General features: G+C 39.8%; 1 protein-coding gene across 1 annotated transcript; it reads right to left on the bottom strand.

Annotated features, from left to right (window-relative positions):
- Window positions 1-17579: 17579 nt before the first annotated feature.
- Window positions 17580-19634, bottom strand: vrtn (vertebrae development associated). Its single transcript, XM_030773055.1, has one exon. The coding sequence runs from the start codon at window positions 19632-19634 to the stop codon at window positions 17580-17582; it is 2055 nt and encodes a 684-aa protein (XP_030628915.1).
- Window positions 19635-21583: the final 1949 nt, after the last annotated feature.

Raw genomic sequence — 21583 nt, 5'->3', positions numbered from 1 at the left:
TGTATCAGGGGATTGAATGCATTAGGATTAGCAGTTTGCCGTTAGGAATGTGAGTTCTTGATTTAGCAAGTCTGTAGGATTCTAATAAACATTACACTACGCTAATATTGGTTTTACAGGAAGAAACAGAGATTGCTCACTTTACTCATCTAAGTATTTGCTCTCATTCCCACTCCTGCTCTTTCAGCCTCTCGCTCGCGCGCTCTCTCTCTCTATCTATCTATCTATCTATCTATCTATCTATCTATCTATCTATGTATCTATCTCACTCACACACACACACACACACACACACACACGTACACATCCAAAGACCTGACATCCATCAAATCTGAATATCCGTTGAAGGACATCCTCAGTCCTTTCCTCTAACTCTAAGTGTCTTCAAGTGTGACATTTCCATGAATGAACTGTTTGTGCTAACTGCCAGGCTCTAAAGTAGCATTGATAACTTCACACACAGCACTCGTCACTTGACACAGCATAAAGTCTCTAATTTGACTCAATTATGGTTGCAGTCGGAAACGTAGTGCCTTGGGACAGATTTACATGCATGGTACAAGGCTGCTGCAGACTAGATTTACAACAGTGGCAGCTTATCTGGGCCATGGAGCATCACAGAAGCTGTATATATACAGCCCATGGCAGGCCACCAATGCTGTAAACAAAAGCTGCATAGAATCCCTCAGATTTCCACTACAGTTCTCCAGAAAAAAATAGACTGTTGTGTTTTACACCAGTCTGCTGGGCTAAAAGCGGTGCCTCCTTCCAATTTCCAAGATTGCGCACACACACACACACACACACACACACACACCAGCCGGGGAGACAACTGATGATGGATTTTAAATTGTATGAACATGTTGTGAGGAATACCATTGTTTTTCCAAGTGATTCAAGGCTAGTATCTGTGCCCAGTGTGCAAGAGTTTGCCTTGGTTTCTCACCAACAGATTTGCTCCTGGAAGAAGTCAAGCTCCTTTCCAATCCACAGAACATTCTCTGAGAGTCTTAAGAAGACATGAAATTTAACTGACCTTATAAAATCATAAGAGGACATTGCCTGTTAAATTATTACTGTGGTCATCTCTCCACAACCAATGAGTTAGTTTCTGTTAAAGATTATCATGTCTATAGGAGACTGCTGTATACATTCTCACTTCTTCAGTCAGTGTCATTCAGTCAAAAACAAAAAAAGCATTTCTGGCAAAGCTAGTATCACAATTCCTGAATTTCATTGAACTCCACAGTGTCGCTCGGGGTTACCTGTAATGAGATGTCTCCAGCCTCTGTAGAGACAAGTTTTGAAGATGGTGAAAATACAAGGAAAGATAAAAGGGCAAAGGGATTTCTCTTGGCAATCAGCTCCAATCAGAGAGAGGTCATAGACTCTTTTATTGATATAGATCGGGAAGAGAGATGTTTAAATGTACTCAGCACTCTAGAGAATACAGCATAAGAGCTCAGAGTGGGGAAAAGTCAGAGATATACACATTGAGACACATTTTCCTTCTTTCCATGAGCTGTGGGATGGGGTAACATTCCCTTGGGTCCCATTAGCATGGGTTTAACCAAAGTTGAGCTGAAGCAAGAAGACCCACCTCTTTCCCCCTGTTCATCACTAAATGATGAATAGTTAAGCTGTGGGCAATAGTACTTCATTTTAACAGGTCGCTGTTGCACTTTCATAACTGCGTGATACTTCAGGGGCTGAGACTTGGATGTTGTAAGAAGTGATTTTTACACACAGAAATCGAGGGGAACTACATCTATCTTGAAGTATTAAATACAGACAGGTGGATGAATTCTGAGTGACTAGCTGACATGAATATATGCCAACATATGCCATAGGGCAGTCTGTGGCCTAAATGTTAGAGAAGCAGACTTGTGCCCAAAAGGTTGCTGGTTCAGTCCCCTGGACTGGCAGGAAACATCCACAGCTGAAGTGCCCTTGAGCAAGGCACTTAACCCCGCAACTTCTCCATGGTCCAAGATGGCAGTGTGCGTGAATGCAGCGACTATTTACCGTGATCCTGAGGATGCACAATCCTTTTTAGCCTGATAGCTATGAGATAGTCAGGAACCAATCAGGAATATGGGAACTACCTAAAGTTAGAGTTAACTAAAGCAAGTCGGTTATCTTAACATGTCACCCTCTTTAAATAGATGAATCAGTTCTGTTCTGCTCAGATATTTAAGAAATAGCTTCTATTTTTGTGTTGTTTGTGTAGCTCTTAGTGCAAAATTAAGCTGATGGATAAGTATTTACAACAGTGCATGTTACCTCATGAACATTATGAGTTATGGTGACTGAATGTAGGATAACATTTCCTGCTTCAGATAAACATTTGCAAGTAAAATCTCTGAGTTTTAGTCACACCCCAGTTATCTGGGGACAATTAGCGCAATGGTGGCATTAAAAATGTAATTATAATGGCAATGAATTATAATTATCTGCAGGGCTGCCATATTCCCAATGGGCTCCTCACTATCTTGTAGCTGGCGGTTTGGCACACTGCATCTCAAAAGGCATGCTGTCAAAGTCATAGAGGCCTCAAAGACCATTGAATACACAATCAGCCAAAAAACATCCTGAGATCGGATGACTGCCATCTGGGTTTCTTAGTGGCAAGAAGGCAAGCCATGTTGGAAAATAGACAGGCAGGTGAGTAGTCTTGTGGTGAAAACAGAGATTCTTTTTTCAGCAGTTTTATATGATCCAGGGTAAGTAAACACAGCTTGTAAAAATCAAGGTCAAGAGCTGGATGGTGTTTCAGACATGGCACAAGGAAAAGATCTTTTGTCTGCAGCAAGAAATGTGGTGGAGAAGCCAGCTCCAGCAGGTGCCTCATCAATCCAGTCTGTTCTGATCCAAAAACATACTGACACCCTCCCAGTTTAACAGGCTTGTTTGATTGCTATAAAAGCCCACCATGCCAACAGTCAGCAATGGCCCTTTCCCAAAAGTTGCTTGTCCCTGCTCCTTCCCAACCAACCCCTCAGTAATGTATTTACTCTGAAAGATAGACGTTCAGATACACAGTTTCATATGACAACATGGATGGCTAATTTTTGGTCCAATAGAGGAGGTAAGCAATTTTTTGCCCTCTGCCTCTCCTTTGATCTTCATGTGCTGCTGAATTCAGTATCTTGCTGATTGTGGGCACAAGTAATGGAGTACTGTGTGGAAAAATAAATAAATAAATACAAACCTCTCCTCATCACCACAAAGCACCAAACCTGGAAGAGTAAGCAGGTAGTTACGTGCACTGTCAAACCACAAAGCATCCATTATAATCCTTGGCTCAATCTTCCATGAAGACCCCCTGATAGGGTTCCTGTGCCAAAGGGAAGAATGGATTCAGACAGAACAATGTTCCTGGCTGCTCCCACCCACACACAAACGCTCTAAACAACTTCTGAGGTGCTTGTACTTGAATATAAAGCACTGTTCGCACTTTGGATTTCAGCCCCCACATGAGTTTTCGCAAATGTTTATTTTCCCATAGTCCTACATCAGCACTGTCATACACTGAATAGAGCAAAAGTAAAATATCTCTCAATCAGCTGCAGAAAACTTTGTTTTCAAGCTTGCTCATGAATGAATATAAATTGTTAAGACTATCAGGCTAAAACAAAAGCTTTGGAAGGTCATAACACAACCAAATTTCATGTTAAATTTGCACGAGTATTAAAACGTTTGACCGGTCATACATTTTGTACAAACTTGTAATGACATTGTTGCATTTCACTATTAAAATGACAATCATTTAGCTGTATGACTAGAAATTTGCTTTTGCCCCCCCCCCCCCACACACACACACACACACACTTTTTTCCCTCTTCTTTAACCATGAAATAACTTGGGCTTAAATCAAATCTGTGGGGTTCCCTTTTCCTGATAAATGAGATCTAAAATGGACAAATCCTCTTTTGGAGGTAGACGTGTTGCTTTAGCATCACAGGGTGCTTCTGTTTGATGAATCAAGTCTTTGTTTTGCCTTTCAGCAAAAGGACTACATGGCACATTTTCCTCTTGTCTGTCAATGCAGCACGTGGCAGGGACAGCCAATTTGCTGAACAGTGGCAAACTGACTTTCTTGTCTACAGCTCATACAAGGCCATTTTATTAAAGAAAAAAAAAAGAGTGACAATGTCTGACACGAAGGAAATATTCACAGTGCCGCTCCAGTTTCTTTAGGCAGATTTGATATATGAGTGTAGGAGTCTTTTAGTATTGTAAAGTATGCCTGGTTTGGCAGGATAAGGCACTCACCTGAATCACAAGATCACAAGATTGCAATGTTCAGGGCTAGCCCCAAGACCTTTATAAGGGGGGTCAAGCATTGATTTAATCTGAGGTTGGGGTGTCTCTATCCCCAAATGTTTAAATTACAAAGAACCCTGAATATGCTGAGGTAAATAAAATATTTTCCAGTATTTTCCCTCCTTTTTAATGTTGACTGACTCTTTCATTTTGACTGTTTTGTAGGACCAGTCAGCGCTCTTGGCAAACTACATAAAATTGTATGAAAAGTTTCCTGAGAGAGTACTTCTTTTTACTCCCCACCATCCACCCAAATTTCCTTTCCCCTTATGTGTCACAATTTATGAGCTCAGTTGAATCAAGTGTTTTTATGTGAGGACGGAGTGGCGCAAAATCCTCCACATGCTCTGGTTTACCAAAAGGGTTGTTTTCACCTGAGCTAACTTTTGTCTGGGCATGTGTTGGAAGATACTGAGCTAAGCAGCTACACACCAGTAAAGACATGGGTCAATAACTCTGCTCACTCAATTTGGTTTTCCTCTTCCGTATCACCTAAGTACATGATTGAGTGTCCCTGACCTTGCATACACATGCCACCAGCCTCTGTGTGCAGACAGTCCAGTGGCAAAGTCCAGCTCTGCTCTGCCTGGGGCTGAAGAGTATCTTACAAAATGATAGATGTGCTATTGAATAACCCTGGGAAGAGTAAACAGCCCGAGGCTAAGGCCACATTAATGAGGGGATTTTACAGGTATAATGTTACAAGACAGCCAACATACTCTCAACACCACCAGGTTAGCTCAAAACCTCACTAGTATAGAGCGCAAATCTCAATATCTTTGACCATTTTTTTTAATTGATATAGTTTATAAGGCACAGCACATGTAAATAGTTGTCTTTCATGATTAGTGCAGGGGTCAGTGGGTTAGGGTGGGTTGAAAGTGCATGTCCTAAAGTTAACTAATGAATATTTTACTACAAAGAGAATAATGTTTTATGCATCAGCTGTAAAAACAGAGGTAATATGCGGGCAAAAATAAAAAAAAAAATAAAAGGGGCTTGCAATAAATCTTTGCTGAATTTTGGAAATGTTCCCAGCAACATATTAAAAAGGTAAATAAATTAAAAAAAAAAAAAAAAAACGAAAGGCAAACAAAGAACACCACATAACAAAACATTGCTTATAGATGAATTTAAAATTGCTATTGAGGGCAAATTAGATTGGAAGTGTTATGCATCAAAAGGGCAGTTAAGGCTCGAAATTGGATCTTAAATCCTACCAATTTACCCCAGTTCCCCAAAATTACAGGTTCTAAGATAGTGTTGGGACCAATCTCGCACCCCCTGTGCGGCCCTTTCTTGTGCACCTTATTGCTATATAAGAGCTCACAACATGCATTAGCCATTCAATTCCCTCTCTGTTCACACAGGTGGGTCAGAATGAAAAGCTAGCTATTGATGCCTGAAGGTCTATCAGCTTTCCTGGTGGTGGGGTGGCAACAGCAGGAGTTGTTTTGCTACCACAAGAACGCTGGAGGAGTGTGGACTTATTGGTGACAGACCTTCTTTAGTGAATCGTACTTGTTGCATGACAAACAGAGTTGCGCAACGGGGTAGTAGTGCTCTGCCACTTGGGATCTAACCTCTTTCTTGTGAGCTCTTCTAGACGTTCCCCAAATCTCCTCTTAGGCAGCAAGGGTTACACATTGATGTGAACTCCCAAATGTGAAATTATAGCACTAGTGGCCTCAGCTGGTGATAGAGTCAAGAGGGACCCTAAACTTGCACGGGACTTTTTTTTTTTTTTTGTAAGGAGTTCCTTCACTTTTCCATGTTGACATTTGAGGGGCATTGTTTTGAAGTTTTCAAATTCCACTGTGATTTCACTCACTAGTGTTTTCAAGTTCAGTCTGAGGCAAGAAGAGACGAGTTAAGAGACGTTTTTAAGACGCAGCTCTTCTTGTACCCCCTCTCAGTTTTCATTAAATGTCCAACTTTTCTTTTTCGCACAGATGAGGTTCCAGACAAGGCAAACTCCTTGACTGTGGCAAAAAATATCTTACGTGTCTTGTATATTCTCGTATGTCCTTTGCATAGGCCAAACTGACCAACTGAGTCATACTGTGGGAGGTAATTGTGACAGCTTTATTTCATCCTATACCATTTTCCCTTTATTCAGCTTTCACAGAGTATGCATTACCTCGCCATTAAATGGTTTACTGAGAGCTGTCATTTCATTTTCCATTTTATTTTTTCAAAAGAAAGTGGAATAATTGGTTTATAACACAAAGGAACAAGATGATTCACTCTTGACCCTTTGCTCCTTCAAGCTGTTGGCAGAGATAGAAGCCATGAAGGTTGATTAAAAAGCTGTAAACTCGGGGAGACTCGTGTGGCTTGCATGTTGGCCCAGGGGCTCAAAAGCTCCAAATTGAAAGCTGATAACCTCCAGTGGAGTACCCCTTCACATCTCAGTGCTCCAGTGGTATGAGGAGGTGATTAGGACAGCAGCTGAGGAAGAATTAACTCAGAGACTGGGGGACTCCATGTCACATCTGCAAGATGATCGATCCTTCAGTTCACACTGTGCCTCAGCTCAGCGGCAGAATACAGACATCTACAGTCTGAGAGTTACAGTGAAACAGCCTAGCAGGTACCAGTAAAAACATCAGGACATTGAAAGGTGCAGGTAGTAAGATATGAAGGTTAATTAAAAAAACTGAGTGATGCAACTGTGCCGAAACAATACTCATAGCTCCTTAAACCATCACTGTAGAGGGATGTAGATGCTGTAATAGAGAGGGGAGCTCTATAATACAGTAAATATTTTGGGGGGGGGGGCTTTCATAGCCTTTAACAGCCTTTAATGCTATTCTCACAAAACAGTTTTCTAGTTTCATACCAGTATCATAGCAGTATGATGGATCTTATACACCATATTTAATGATTTATGAATAGTCTGTCCATCAGGATTCATCATCTAGCTTCTAATGGTAAATAGTTTGTTGTAGAGACAACTGACATAATTTTTTTTCTTTTTCTTTCTTTTTTTGAGGATTCCCTGTGAATTTTGTAAGACTTTTGAGTAGTTCTTAAACCTCCTTCGCTTACTCTCCATGAGAATCCAACAAGTGGAGACGTCCATTTTATTGTTCTTAGAGTCAACATATCCGTCGCTGATTGAGAACAGACTGCATACCTGATTTGAGAAGTCCAATGAATTGCACTGCTGAAAAACACAAAGACAGCCTCAAGAGTATTGTTTTGCACTCCTGAGAAACCCTGCAATTGAACAGCAAACGGAAAGCTCAAATCAAACTTGTCGTGCTTCCAAGGGAAAATCTGAGGCACTTGTCTGAAAGTACTTTCCAACATACAGCATGCCAAATAGTCTGGCAACAAAGGGATTTCAGATTCTACAGAACACCATGAAATATGACAGACGGGATTGGAAGTGACAAGGCAATAATTCAGCGTGGACACAAGGGGAATCCCTCATTTTTCCACACGGGCAGCATAACCGGCATTGTGTATGGGCGGCCTCTCCATGAAATCACTCACTTGTGCGATCTCTGGAGACAGCAATTCAATTCACCTCGTCTATCAACCCACAGAATCTAGCACCAAAAGGGAACAAAAACAGCGAAGCAAACAAAAAAGGTGACCCCAATAATTGCACCCTTCACTGACTAAATTTTGTAAGGACACACAACTCCGGAACTGTTTTTGATAAATACATGTGATATCATATTGATTTTTGTGTGTTTCTTCAGAGCAGAAATTCATTAGTGAATGAAGTGCGTCAAGTTATCTGGCCTTTAGAGGTCAAAGAGGAGAAAGGATGTGTGTTGTCCGAGTCTGTCGCCAGGGTTGGTTGCCTTAGTCAGTTGGCTCAGTCTTATCTTTCTTAGGAAGTGGAATTAACAAAATGAAATTTCCACATTTCACATGTCTTCCAAGATCTTCAGCATTACATTAAAACCTCTTGCTGCTGGGCTGGTTGTCTTAGTCAGTTGGTTCAGTCTTATTATTCTTAAGAAGTGGAATTAACAAAATAAAATTTCCACATTCCACATGTCTTCCAAGATCTTCAGCACTGAATTAAAAGCTCTTGCCGAGTGACTAATCATTTCCTTGTGTACTACTTGACACAAACAACTAATTGTGTTGATGCTTCATTAGCAATGAATGGTGCTTCAGTATTACATTTGTGTCCTTTGTACAACCTTACCTGTCAAGATGTTCTGTCATGTTCTTGTTCTCAAATAAAGATATCTACAGTCAGTTCAAGAAACTGTAATTTATAATTAGCTATGATATTTTCAGGTTCCATAGGTGAAAAAAAACTGTTCCTGTTTTTCCCCATTAAAAACAAAGACACAGAAAAAGAGAAATAATAAGATATTTTTTTTACATGACACTTTTTCACAGTTTGAATAAAGCTAATATAGCTGCCCAGAAAAAAAAACAATTGGAACTGCCATTCAGTCAGTCCATTAAAGCGAAAACATAAAAGTGATTCCATTAAAGCGAAGCAACATTTTACTCATTATTACAGAAACATTTCCATATTTTATAGAGCAGTTGACAATCCGTGTGCCAATATATTTTACTACTGTGCTGAAAGCTCCAGTTTTTCATGATATCTCCTGACTCAGCACTGGACTGTGAAAGTAAACCAGATAATGGAGTTAGTTAGAGGGCTGTAGGAGAAATGTTTTATCTCTTAATGAAATGTTTTCATAAGGACTTGCCAGGTGTGGTTGAATTCAACAGGCCATCATATATACTCATGGGGTTAAATTATTGTTTTATTGTTTTGGGAGTCATAAAAACTGAGTTATGTGAAAATGAAGCAGTGTGTGTGGTAATAAAACCAGAAAAGAACAGAAATTAGAACTGCTGGTGAGCAAGTTTTTTTTTTTTTTTTTTTTAAACCATTCTGTAATAGTTTGATTTTTCTCCTACTATTTTTAAACAGTTACTCAGTTGAATGTAGAAATGTAGAAATAGGTTTGTCACAGCCTGCACCTTAATTTGGACTCTTGTTTTGATATGTCTTTGTGCTCCTGTTCTGTGTCTGTCTCCGCCCCTCACCTGTTCCTGTTTGTTGTATTTATTAACCTCGTTCTCCCCTTGTTAATTTCGTCCAATCATGTTTGCCCTGTTTAGTTTTCCTCTTGTATTTAAGCCCTTGTGTTTTCCTTGTCTATTGTTGTTTGTGTTTGTTTGCACACTGTTATGCTGCACCTTTTTGTTATCGGTTTTGTTCCAGTCTGCATTTGTATTTTGATTGTCAGTTTGTTAGTAAAGTCCTCTGTTTTGTCACTTCCATCATCGTGTCTTGCACTTGGGTCCTGCACCACACCACCAGCGTGACAGAACGATAGACCACTCCAAGGACCCAGTAAGACACTTCAGTCCCCAGGGCAGAGATGGCTCTGGCTCTTGACTTGGGTGCGACTGGGCTCCCTCTCTTGGCAGGTTCTCCAGTCCCTAACCCGGGGGGGGGGGGGGGATTCCTGCCCTAGATCCTGGCACCACAAGGACTGTGGTGCTGGGTCTAACCATCTCTGGGGCTGTGTCTGCTCCTGGGTCTCTGGGTCCTGTCTCTGGCCCCCTGAATCCCCGATAAGAAGCACCTTTTGTTATCGGTTTTGCACCTGTATTTTGATCCTCAGTTTGTAAGTAAAGTCCTCCTTTGTCACCCTCATGTCTTGCACTTGGGTCCTGCACCACTCCACCAGCGTGACAAGGTTTAATTTAAGAACACAAACTAAAGAATTATTTTATCTAAACTTACATTTCTAGATAAGGTCAACCTATAAATTAGTTATATTAAAGATATATTAACCTTTACTATGCCATATAATAGTTTTAAGAGCAAAGCATCTTGTTTTCAATAAAGCCAAGTACTGTAGTCCTGTGCAGCTACATAAAGTATCCATCTAGACATTCATGATAATGAATCGCAGCTATGAGAACACTGGGTAGCTTGTAGCATGACCCATAATAGATTGTTATATCACAAGCTACTGAAGCCATGATAAGGGTAGAATCCTGACACATGTTCCCATTGGAGTAGTGTTTTCTGCTAAGGGGACTATCTGCCTCTGTTTCAGTACTCCACTGAGCAATGTGGAGGAGAGTGGGATCAATATCCTGGGAAGGAGGATCAGGTTAAATCAAGTGGAGATTTACCCTCAGACACGACTCGTGCCGGGCATAGTGTCACAAGAGTAAATTCCTTAGCAAAACTTAAGCCTGTAATTTCAGCGCCTCTGTGTTTTCGGACAAAACGTCACCACTCAGTTTTATTGTCCATTTTTTTTTCCTAAATATAAATCATTCCCCCCTTTCCACATTGACTTAAACAACAACAAAAACATTGAGACATGATAGAGTAGATCACATGTCAGTTTTAAAAATCATGTATGAGTAATTCTAAATGCTGTTAAGGTTGTCTCTCGCTGATAGTGTGGATTACCTCTTAGCCCTCAACTTCAAAGAAATCTTGCCAAAGTGAAGATCTGCCAGGAAGATGAGACAAAACTCTAAAATGCAATCTTTCAGAGCTTTTCTGCTGAAAGAAATGAGACATAGATTCAATTATGTTGTAAATTTGCTTCCAATGAAACAATAGCCCCCCCTCTCCCTGAAGGTGTTTACAATGTTTGTATCTCCAAAGAATAATTACACCTCTAATTAATTTACAGATTTACTTATCAAATGAATAGACAGATTTAATTATGAATCAAAGGAGTGTGAATACCAGTGGAGAGGTCTCCAGGCTTCGTGTATTTTTCCTAGACCTAGTCCAAACCTGTGGCAGGTATTTCCCACCATGCTTCAGGAAAGAAAAAATACAATACAAAAAGATATGTCTTTTAACTGTTGTGACATTGGAGTAGAAATTCACAAATCACATTTAAGACATCTTTTTGTATTGTATTTTTATATATATATATTGGAATCAGGAAAGTACTTCATTTATTCCCATAAGTTACTTATAACTTATCACTGGAGAAGATTTCCTCATTATCAGATCACATTTTACTGAATATTTGAATATTTGTCTCTAGTGGTTTGGTGACTTCATGAAAGTTACATCAGAGTATGTAAAAAAAAAAAAAAAAATGCAAAACCAACTTAATGAGCTCTATTAAGAGATTTTCATTCCATGTGGATGGTAACAAGGGCTAATTTCTACCTATGGCCCCATCTATGCTCTTTCATTGTGTCTCTCTCTCTTCTGTTGAAACCCAATCTTGCAATTAGCCTTTGTCCTCTTTTTGTCTCCTTCCCTCCCAAGCACACACTGGCCCACACTAGAATGAGTTTATGGTCCACGGCCAGCGTGTTCATTAATTAACGAGAAGGACCATGGTCATTAGAGGGCATGGAGCTGCTGGTAGAAAGAGCTACACAGCAGAAGTCATTGGTACCATTATCTGCAATGAGGTTAAATTGGAGAGGTAGGCTTGCTAATAAGGACCTCTCATTATAAGGGGAGGGAGAGTGGGAATTAGCATGCGCTGCAGATGAGCCAAATGTCTGCCATTGCTTCTCCCATCTCTCTCTCTCTCTCTCTCTCTCTCTCTCTCTCTCTCTCTCTCTCTCTCTCTCCCCCCCTCTCCCTCCCTCCCCTGCACTTTCTCCTCTATCTCTGTATCCTTTTCCATTCATCAGTTTACCCCTCTTGTCTTGAGGGTTAGGTTAAATGTTAAAGTTAGGATTACGTTTAAGGTTACACACAGTTAAAAGTTTTGGATTACAGACACTCTCTGTCTCACCCCTTTGGTAAGTAACACTACATCAGTCCCAGAGCAGGCTCAGAGGATTGCTATTATATCTCCTTGCAGAAATCCAATGAACAATGCAGAGATAATATTTGTAATTTGTTCATCCATCCTGGGAGTCATATAATTATTGCAAAGACAAGGAATCCATAAAACAGCCAAGCAAAATGCCAAGCGATCGCAGCATTGCTGCTTAGGTGAGCTTGGCTCAATTAATACCCTTCACATGTTATCCGCTCACCAGTGAGAATCACACTGGTGTCAACTCCCTGAAAAACAGTCAATCACACATACACATTGTGGCCAATTCTGTATGTGTGAATATGTTTGCAGAATGAGCCAATTTAATCAGTTTTATACGTCCCTCATTTTCCTGTGCAAATATCTGTGCATACATCCAGCATTGTCTGGAACATGCCCACTCTGTCAAAATGCTTTGGTGTATTTGGGTTAGACAGGCAGCAAATGCCAAGAGACATAACTATATATGACAGTAATTAAATAAAATTAATTACCAGAAATTTTAGTAGAAGCACTGAAAAAGGGCAGCTGTTAAAGAACCACAAACAAAAGACAGCTGAATTTGCCACATCCGAAATAACGTATCTGTAAATACTCTTGAAGCCAAATATGACACAGCCTTCAATACATGTTAAAGTTATTTGTGCTAACAAGGCTGATAATCTACTGTAATAAAGCAACCTCTGCTCTTCCCAGAATAAACTGCTTTCAGTAAAGCACACGGCAAATCAATACAGATGTGTTTGTCTCGCAGCTTGCAGTTTAGAATTTAAGTGACTGTTCTTTTTCCTCTTGGTCTGGGAACAAAACAAAACCACAGTATCAATCCACAGTCACAAACTAGAATCTTCTGGTTTAGTATACCTCAGCCAAGATCTTAAGTAGTTGCTTCTCCTTCTTCAAGTAGTGTCAGAGACTGGGTAATTTAGGATAGTCACAACACCTCTCCAGCCATTACTGTGTTTTTACCCAACCAGTTCTTAAAGAGAGTACTTCTGGTGGAGGAGAAGAAGAAGGTTTGTGGCCTGTCTCACATAGATCCCTACATATTCTGGATTTAATTCAAGTGTATCAATGAATTTAACACGACTGAAGCTCCATCTTTGTTACTGTAACAGTATTTGATGGTAAGGCCACACTTGTATTTGTGTTTGTTTTTTTTATTTTGCCAACAGTAGTTCATGGGACATAATAGAATATTTGCATAGGACCCCTTTGTTAACAAGAATCATAACATCATCTCTTCGAGTCTCTCTCTTTCTCTCTCTTGCTCTCTATCTATACTTTTGCTTGTGACATGTCCTCATTTCTCTCTAAGAGTTATCCATCTCTAAGCTATCTCTTTCTGTATCTCTCTCTTCCTGTGTCACAAATATTTTGACACACACACTCACCTCACTCTCTTTCTCTCTCTCTTTCTCTCTTACACACACACACACACACACACACATAAATTAAGTCACATCAAACAAATGAGAGTGCAATTCAGTTAATTTATGACAAGAGTGTTATTAGAGAGAGCCGATTGGTTGATTCAAACAATTAATTGAGCAAAGAGGACTGATGAATGTTTATCGGTAGTGCAGGAGAGTGGGAGGGCATTTGGACAGATAAATGGATAGACTTGGAATTTTACCAGATCTATCATTATTTGCTGATTCCACAAATCTATAAAGCTCTATCTTTCTGAAAAAAAAATGATAAAAAATCATCAGTGTACCCTCTGCATTCATCAGCTGCCAGAGAAATTAGTGATCTGTCCATTCCACCAGAACGGGAATGAAGTCAGTTCCCGGGTAGCATAAATAAAAGACATAAATCCAGATCTATGGGGTGCTACAGATTTACCAGGCCATGAGCGTACATCAGCCTCTCAGTAGCAGGCAGCACAAAAAACAAAGGATATTCATCTCTTAGTAGGGGAGAGCCAGAGCTGGAGCAATCATCAGGACATAATTGGAAGTGACAACACTGATGTGACCCAAGAAACCACTGTTTGGACCAATAGAATGCTACTCACAAAGTACACACAAACTTGCATTAACAAAGTCTATCTAATGTACCTCTCTAAGTGTATGTCTGTCTGCCATTCATCCACTCGTCCATCACTTTTCCTTCTCTGCCAAACAGAGAGAGGAATCCTCTACGTCATATTTGAAGCAGAGATTTTGTTGTAATGCACTATTTGTATAGACTATGAAACAGTCATAAACAGTGGCTTGGGGATTTTATCTCTGTGACCTTTGAAATTTCAGGGCATTGCATCAGATTTTGATAGAGGAAGTGTCCTCTGAGAATGATATTCCTCAAACAGATGGTGCCATTAACAGGGTAAACATTTTGTTTTTTTCATATATTAAATATCTCTCTCTCTCTCTCTCTCTCCTCCTGTTTATGACATATCTTCATTTCTCTCTAAGCGTTATGTTTTGTTGAACATGATAACTAGTGTGGTTGGAAGGTCCAGCTCTGTATCTTAAGTGTTTCAGAGGATGCTTTCACTTCATATCAAAAGTTAGGAGACTTCAGAGAAAATACAACAGTGCTTCAAAACTAGAAACTGGTTGAAAAAAGGGTCATATTAAAAAAATAAAATCATAAGGTGCTATATAAATCACTTTCTATCTCTCCCTGCATTCAGGGGACTATTATTGTGTGTGAAAATAAAGTATACTGGTGAAAATATTTAGGAAATGTGGCTTAGAGTATGGAAAATGCTACAGTGTAGACTGATGATGTAGCTGATGGAACAGAGTCAAAGCAGTACCTTCTCCCCAACTTCCTCCACTTTAACACCATGGTAACCTACTACTGCCATCTAGTGTCACTCGACGGTTCACATGGCCACAAGCCATTTCAGACATCTGTGATAAATGTTTTGGAGGGGGGAGTAGGAAAAAAAAGGAAGAAAATACATCAGGTGGACAGTTGATAACTTTCATAAAGTAATCCTTTGAATGCCATACGTTTGAACATCACACCTTGCTAGAAGTCTAAAAGACTAGAAGTCTAGAAATTGAGCTGTTGATAGTTAAGTTGTTTGGCTTTAAAATTGACATGTGCATGGAGCTGCATGCACTGGAAAAAATCCTGAATACAAATAATATATTTTACATATAAAATGTTTCTTTTAATATGAGTTATAGAAAATTATATTTGTGCACAACAATCTGGGTGTTCATCATTTACCTTTTCAATACAGAGAGCCTTTGTCACCTCCCTGAGAGGACCAAGAAACCTAATAATATCCCTCCTCTTGGAGTAATTGAGTACAGACGTGAGCTAAAGTCCCCCATGCATTTTTATTGTTTACTGAGTTGTCTGGTACCCTTGAAAGGACTGCTGTGTTTTAGCACTCTTGAGTCTCATAACCGCAGTATGTTAATCCTTGAAGGCTTCACTTTCCTACTGCCAAACCTCATTATTTCCATGCTATTCTTGGGTAAACAAACTGTAGAGTGAACTAATGTTGAAGTGTCTGGCTGTAAACACACAGAGAAAAACAAACATGATGAAAATTTTACTGACAGTTAGGAGGTTGATGAGAAACTGTTGTGCTATTCTTTTTCATAGAAAAATAAAATCCCCCAACAGTTTTCAAGGTCAATTGCACATTAGGAAATTGAATTGAGACTGAATGCTTGACTGTTTTAAAGAAAGATTATTCTAAAGAATGTCACTCAGTTGTCTGTTATATGTCAAAAGCTGTGAGAGCTGAAAGAGACATGATTTCAGTAAATTAATAACAAAGATACATATACATAAAGTTCCATAATTTCAATGTCATTTAATTACCTTAAAAATTGGTCTCCCAAATCTTTTCATCATTTGCATCCTGACATATCCCAGAAAGACTCAGTGTCTCATTTGCCTCATCATTAGAAAAAAAAAAACATGGACAGGCACAGCATTTGCTTTTCTCATTTCTCAGAGTCTCTCTCTTTTTTTTTTTCTAACATTAGTGATGCACCAGAGCTTCTTCCTCAACAGCTACAAATAGTAAGTTCAAAAAGGTAAAGCATGAAAGACTGCAGAGGAATGACTGAGGACTTATATCTGAAAAAAAAACTGGCTGCTCATTGCATTTGCAGGCTGTGTGCTACACTATTAAAAATAAAATAGGTCATCTACAATTTTAAAAATTATTTACGCAAACACAGGTCTAACACGGTAACTATATTGGCATCACTGATGAAAGAATTAACACTGAAATTATGAATGAATTATATAAGCTACAAACAAGTATAAACTGGCATCAGTATAGGACTGCACAGCACACAGACAAGCATCTATAATAAATTCTCAAGAAGTATGTATTTCAAGCATTCAAACACAAACACAAGTTTCAAGGAGGATTTATTGGTGGATATTTGCTTATTAGAGAGAGTTAAAGGAACTGCATGTCTGCATTTATAATACTGGAGAAAATATGTTGGAACAAATCTGCTTAAAAATAGTTTTTCTAAGTGGAAAAAAAATAAGATGCCATATTAGGCAAAGAAAAAACAAAATGCTAAGTAGGTAGTTCAGCAACAATAACAACAATACCAACAACAACAACAAAAACTCTCTGTGAAATTTACAAGTGTATCACAATACAATTTGTTCCTTAATGATTAAAACAAAAAGCAGCAAAACAAATGGGGTATGCAGATCACATCTTAAAGCAAAGTCCAATCGCATAAAAAAGGTGCAAATGTTTAGCATTGAAAGGTCTTCAAATTAGTGCAAATACATCTTACTGCATGAAACTGGACAAAATATAGCATTTGTGCAGTCCCCACACAGTTTACAATGGTCTGATATGATGCAATGAATGTAATGAGTTTCTGTATTTTGTTTGTGATGAAAGTGAATACATTTCTGAATAGAGATAACACTAACCAATTCCCATAGCTAAGTGAAAAGAAAACCCAACAGTGTTAATGCTACACAGCTGAACCATAACAGAGGAACACAATTGTTTCAAGTTATGACTATTTGCAGGGGAGGAAAAACCTAGGATTAATAATCATAAGATAATAATCCAGTAGAAAGCAAACAAGAAGAAAAGAAATGGTCTTTACAAGTTTAGAAAACAATTAAAATAATCAAAACATTAAAATAAGAGTTACCCAAGCACAATACTGGGAGGCAATTTAAAATTTAAACCAAAGAAAGACAAACCATACCCAAAGAAAGCCCACTCAGCCTGGCTTTGAACTGCCTTTTGCCTGGGGCCATCAAGTTGTAAGTGGAACTTAAAGACTGTCTCTTTTCACACACATGCAAATGTCTGTGATCTGGAGTCAAGTGGTTAAAGAAAAAAAGGAACAAATTAAGATGCATTTACTGCAATTTCATTACATTAGGCTTTACTTAACAAATTCATAAAAATTGGGTGGCCATTGATGACTCAGTGACAGAAATACGACAATTTATGACACCACGTTAGAGGTTCTATGGTACGCTTGTTTAGAGGAACCTACAGGAATTTCTGAAGCCTTTGGACTATCAGCCATGAATTAAGGGCACACCGTGATGTAAGGCTCTCTTCCACATGTAGTAGGTTGAACGGGGAGTTAGGGGAAAGTAGGATCTGAACTCTTTAAAAGTGGGAAAGGTCTTCTCCTCAAAGCGTTGTTGAAGGAACAGTTTGGCTTTGGCCTTGAAGTTGGCTAAGGCCACCACGTCCATAACAAACATTTGCTCGTCGTTAGTTTTGTTAGGAGAGAATGCTGGGATCCTAGTTTCGTAAGGGATAATGGTTTGTCCTTTCAAGTAATTAGTGTTCTCTTCAATGGCAAAAATTTCTTGATCCGTCATCTTGTTTTCCACCTCATCTTTAGTGATGTTGAAAACATCATGCTCCTCTGTCTCCAAACTTACATTGACCCTTTTCTCACCCTTTCTGCTGAGGCTGTGTCTCCAGAGCCAGTAGAAACAAACTGAGATGGAGGGGAACTTGCACTTAAATTTGCAGAAAGGCATTTTTGACTTAAGGACATACGCCTTGGCCTCTTCTCTGAGTCTCTTCTTGTGGAGGTAGACTAACCTAAACCTCTTATGTTTGCTCCTGCGAACCTTGACTCTAGGGGTTATTTTGGGGGGCTCTGTCCCAGAAGGGGACCTTTCCTTACTTGGACTGTGGATTTTGTCAGCATCTGAGCTTTCTTCGCTACTCCCTGAGACATCTTTGAAAGGGCTGAACAACAAGGCTTCTCTTCTCCAGTTGTAGTATGTTGATCTGGAAATGCCTGGAAACCTTCTTTTGAAAATCCGGTATGGTAAGGAGGAATTCATAGCAATGGAACTTTGCAAACATCTCTTCGCCTCCTGCATCTTAACGTGGATCGGAGGTCCGTCTCCCTCTGACTTCTCACAACTGAGGTTCAATAAACCAGCAAAGCTGTCTTGGCGTTTACGGATCTTACCTTCTGGAGAGGACCAGGAGTCCTGGTCAAAGTCTCCAGGGCTTACCTCATCAATAGAGCCTCCAGACAGTTTTAAGCCAGTAGATAGGAGCTCATGTTTCCAAGCATAGTATGTTGACCTGGAGATTTCAGGGAAGAATTTTTTGAACTGATGGAGGGGCACAACTTTTCCCTCTAGATAGGTGGACTGGAAAAAATGTTTGGCTTCATACCGGACTGCTGATCTCTTGCGGTGCTCTTGGGTTTGCCTCCTCCAGCGGTAGAAGGTGCTCCTGGTGATGTTATCTTTGATCTGATCTTTAAGCTTGGAGTACAGCAGCTGAGAGTCCTGATTCAAGAGCTCAAGGGTCTCTACAGGAAAGACTTGTTGTTCTTTGTTCTTGCCACCTAGGCTCAAACTACTGGCTTGGACCAAGGCCACAAAGTTGTGAGGTTTGAATATGGAACCTGCTTCTAGTTCCCCAGACCACATTATGTGGATTGTTGCTGGTTCAGAGTATTTGGGCCAAGTCCTGGGTCGTATGAGGCGACTGAAATAGGGTCGTATCTTGAGATTGTACATGGGATAGATGGAATAAATGTTGCACTGGAGGACAGAGGACAACGCATATACGTGCCACATGTTTGCGAACGAGCCAGGGAAACAGGAGGCCTTAACATCTGCGTCAAAGATAGCTTCCAGTACAGCCATGGGTAGATTAAGCATGTCCTCAGATTCCTCGGCACAGAGGGAAAATCGGGCTGCCTGCAGCATCACCTTGGAATCAATCATCCCACAGAGGTAGTGCTGTTTCCAAAGCAACATTTCCACCACTGTCCTCACCTGCAACTCCATACTCAGACTTGTGGTGCCCACCAGCAGCAGACTCACTGCATCAAAAAGCAGGTTTCCTTCTCCCATGCAGACCAGGGGAACCAGGTCTGCTGGTGCATCTGCAGGGTACAATCTCTGGGCCACCTCGTCAATGCCTGTCAAGGGTGAAATTTCTTTACAGGGAGCCGAGGGGAGCTGGAAATGGGACAGGGCCTTCTCCACTTCCAGGGCTACTTTAAGGAGTGCCTTCAGGCCCATGCTCTCCGTGGCCTCTTGCAGCTCCCTCAGGACAGACTGGACAACTCCTTTTCTTGGAATCATGCCTGCAATAAAGATCAAAATGGAAAATCACATCTTTTAACCATTCTTAGTGTTTTAAGTTTTGAAGCAAATGTAATGCAAAATACAGTAGAACTGTAGCTGATGAGTTGATAAAGGTAAGATTTAAAGTGAAGAATATTTAATGTTATTCTGAGAATTTTACACTTTTAAAATGAACACTCAGGCCTTTGATCACTGAAAAGCATGATGCAGTAATTTAATTAAAACTTTAATTACTTATGTTCTTTATGTTTGTCAAAAAGATGCATTGATAAGTCTTTTTCAGCTGCCATACATCTATAAGTTTTTTAAATCTTCTCAGTGAAGTTATGAGAGAGGAGACTGCGTTTAGCCGATGTATTATTATAACTGCGTCTTAAAAACATCATGAAATGCATTTGGACCATTAGTGGTCAGTGAGGCATTTGTTTTTATAATACAAAATGTGAATACACACAAATAATAAAACTATTCAATAGAATGTAGACAACATCAGAATGATATTTCTAACAACAGATAAGTGACAATAAGCTCGCGTTTTGAAACATTTCAGTTCTCACTCAAACACTGAAAGCATTTGCTGTATGCATCATTGATTCAATGAAACTTGCCAACAAAACCTGTTACAAGTTCAGACCACCGCGGCTAAAAAGTTTTCTCACTCGTGTACTTCGGTTTCGGACAAAGTTCTCTAAAAGTAGGCTAAACCAACTGTTTTCGAGAAGACCGACTTGCTTAGTTAAAGTAATTGTAAAGTAGCTCCTCTGTCTGAAAATCATCTTCCACTAGTTTGCTTCTGATTTGGGCGAATCACTTGTAGCTCCGAACTCTTACCTGTAAGATGCAGATGGTTGTCTAAGGCCGATGAAAATTTGTTTTGTGAGGCACAAATCTGCGATTTCTATCGTAATTTCTCCTTAAGCGACTCTAATCCATGGTATGTTTGGTTGGAAGTGTTCTCTACTGGTGGAGCACTGTGACCGAGTCTAGTCAAGAAAAGAAATGCGATGATTTGAAATGATAAGAACCTCCCTCCAGGAAATTGTCAATCACCAGCTTTTGGTCCAGAGCTTGAAAGACACTCCCTCTCGTGCAGGACTCGAGTCAATTTCAATGTGAAGTGCAAACAAAAGCTCATGCAAAAGACCGTCGTTATCACATAGACAACGGTGATCTGAAATACCGATGACTCTTTCTGAGAACTAATATGGACTCACGCCTTTAACAGTTTCTGGGCTGTTTATTTCGTTTGAATATGTCTCCACTCACTGCACTGAGAAAATTACAGCATTTTACTATGAATCTCAAAATGTCCTCAGATGTCTTTTACCAGTTCGATACTAGTGAATCTCCATAAAACAATTGGTTCTTTACGCGATGCGTTTAAATTAGTGACCAAGTGTGCTACAGACATTAAAATAATTTTTATGTATTCTACATTGCATTCTTTCTTAGAATGCACTGATGAAGTAGAAACTACTTCAGTTTATCCTCCAAAACAAACAAACTGAGGCTAAACATGCTTTGTGTTTTCCAAAGATATTCTTTTTTTTTTTTTTTTTTTAATTTTCTTTGTATGTTTTTCTCACAGACTACAAGTTTAAAACTTCACAAAGCAAGTTTTTACACCACAGCTGTAATATTGGAGGGAGATCCTGCATTTTGTTGATTGCAGATCTGGACTCAGGAGATGGGGTGAGGACAGAGAAAGATTCTGCTCAGGGAAACCTATCTGCTTGCCTCTGAGAGGGTATCACTTTTGACACCTCTCTCCCTGTCTGCCTTTTGCATTTCACAGTGGTCTCTGGCCTTTTGTTCCACACGTGCAGACCTGGCTGTCCGTCAACCGCATTCTCCACCTACACCCCATTGCCTTACCCCCACCCAACCCAAACTGTGCTCTACTTATTCACACCTTCCTCTCTTCGCATTTGACTCTGCTGTCCACT

The sequence above is a fragment of the Chanos chanos genome, chromosome 4 (genome assembly GCF_902362185.1).
Source record: "Chanos chanos chromosome 4, fChaCha1.1, whole genome shotgun sequence".
In the NCBI taxonomy this organism is placed as follows: domain Eukaryota; kingdom Metazoa; phylum Chordata; class Actinopteri; order Gonorynchiformes; family Chanidae; genus Chanos; species Chanos chanos.
Note: the sequence above shows the minus strand (reverse complement) of the source record. Positions and strands in the feature narration are given on the sequence as shown.

What these genes read in the sequence shown, in the direction of transcription:
- vrtn (XM_030773055.1), bottom strand. Translation starts at nt 19,634, where the DNA reads ATGATTCCAAGAAAAGGAGTTGTCCAGTCTGTCCTGAGGGAGCTGCAA.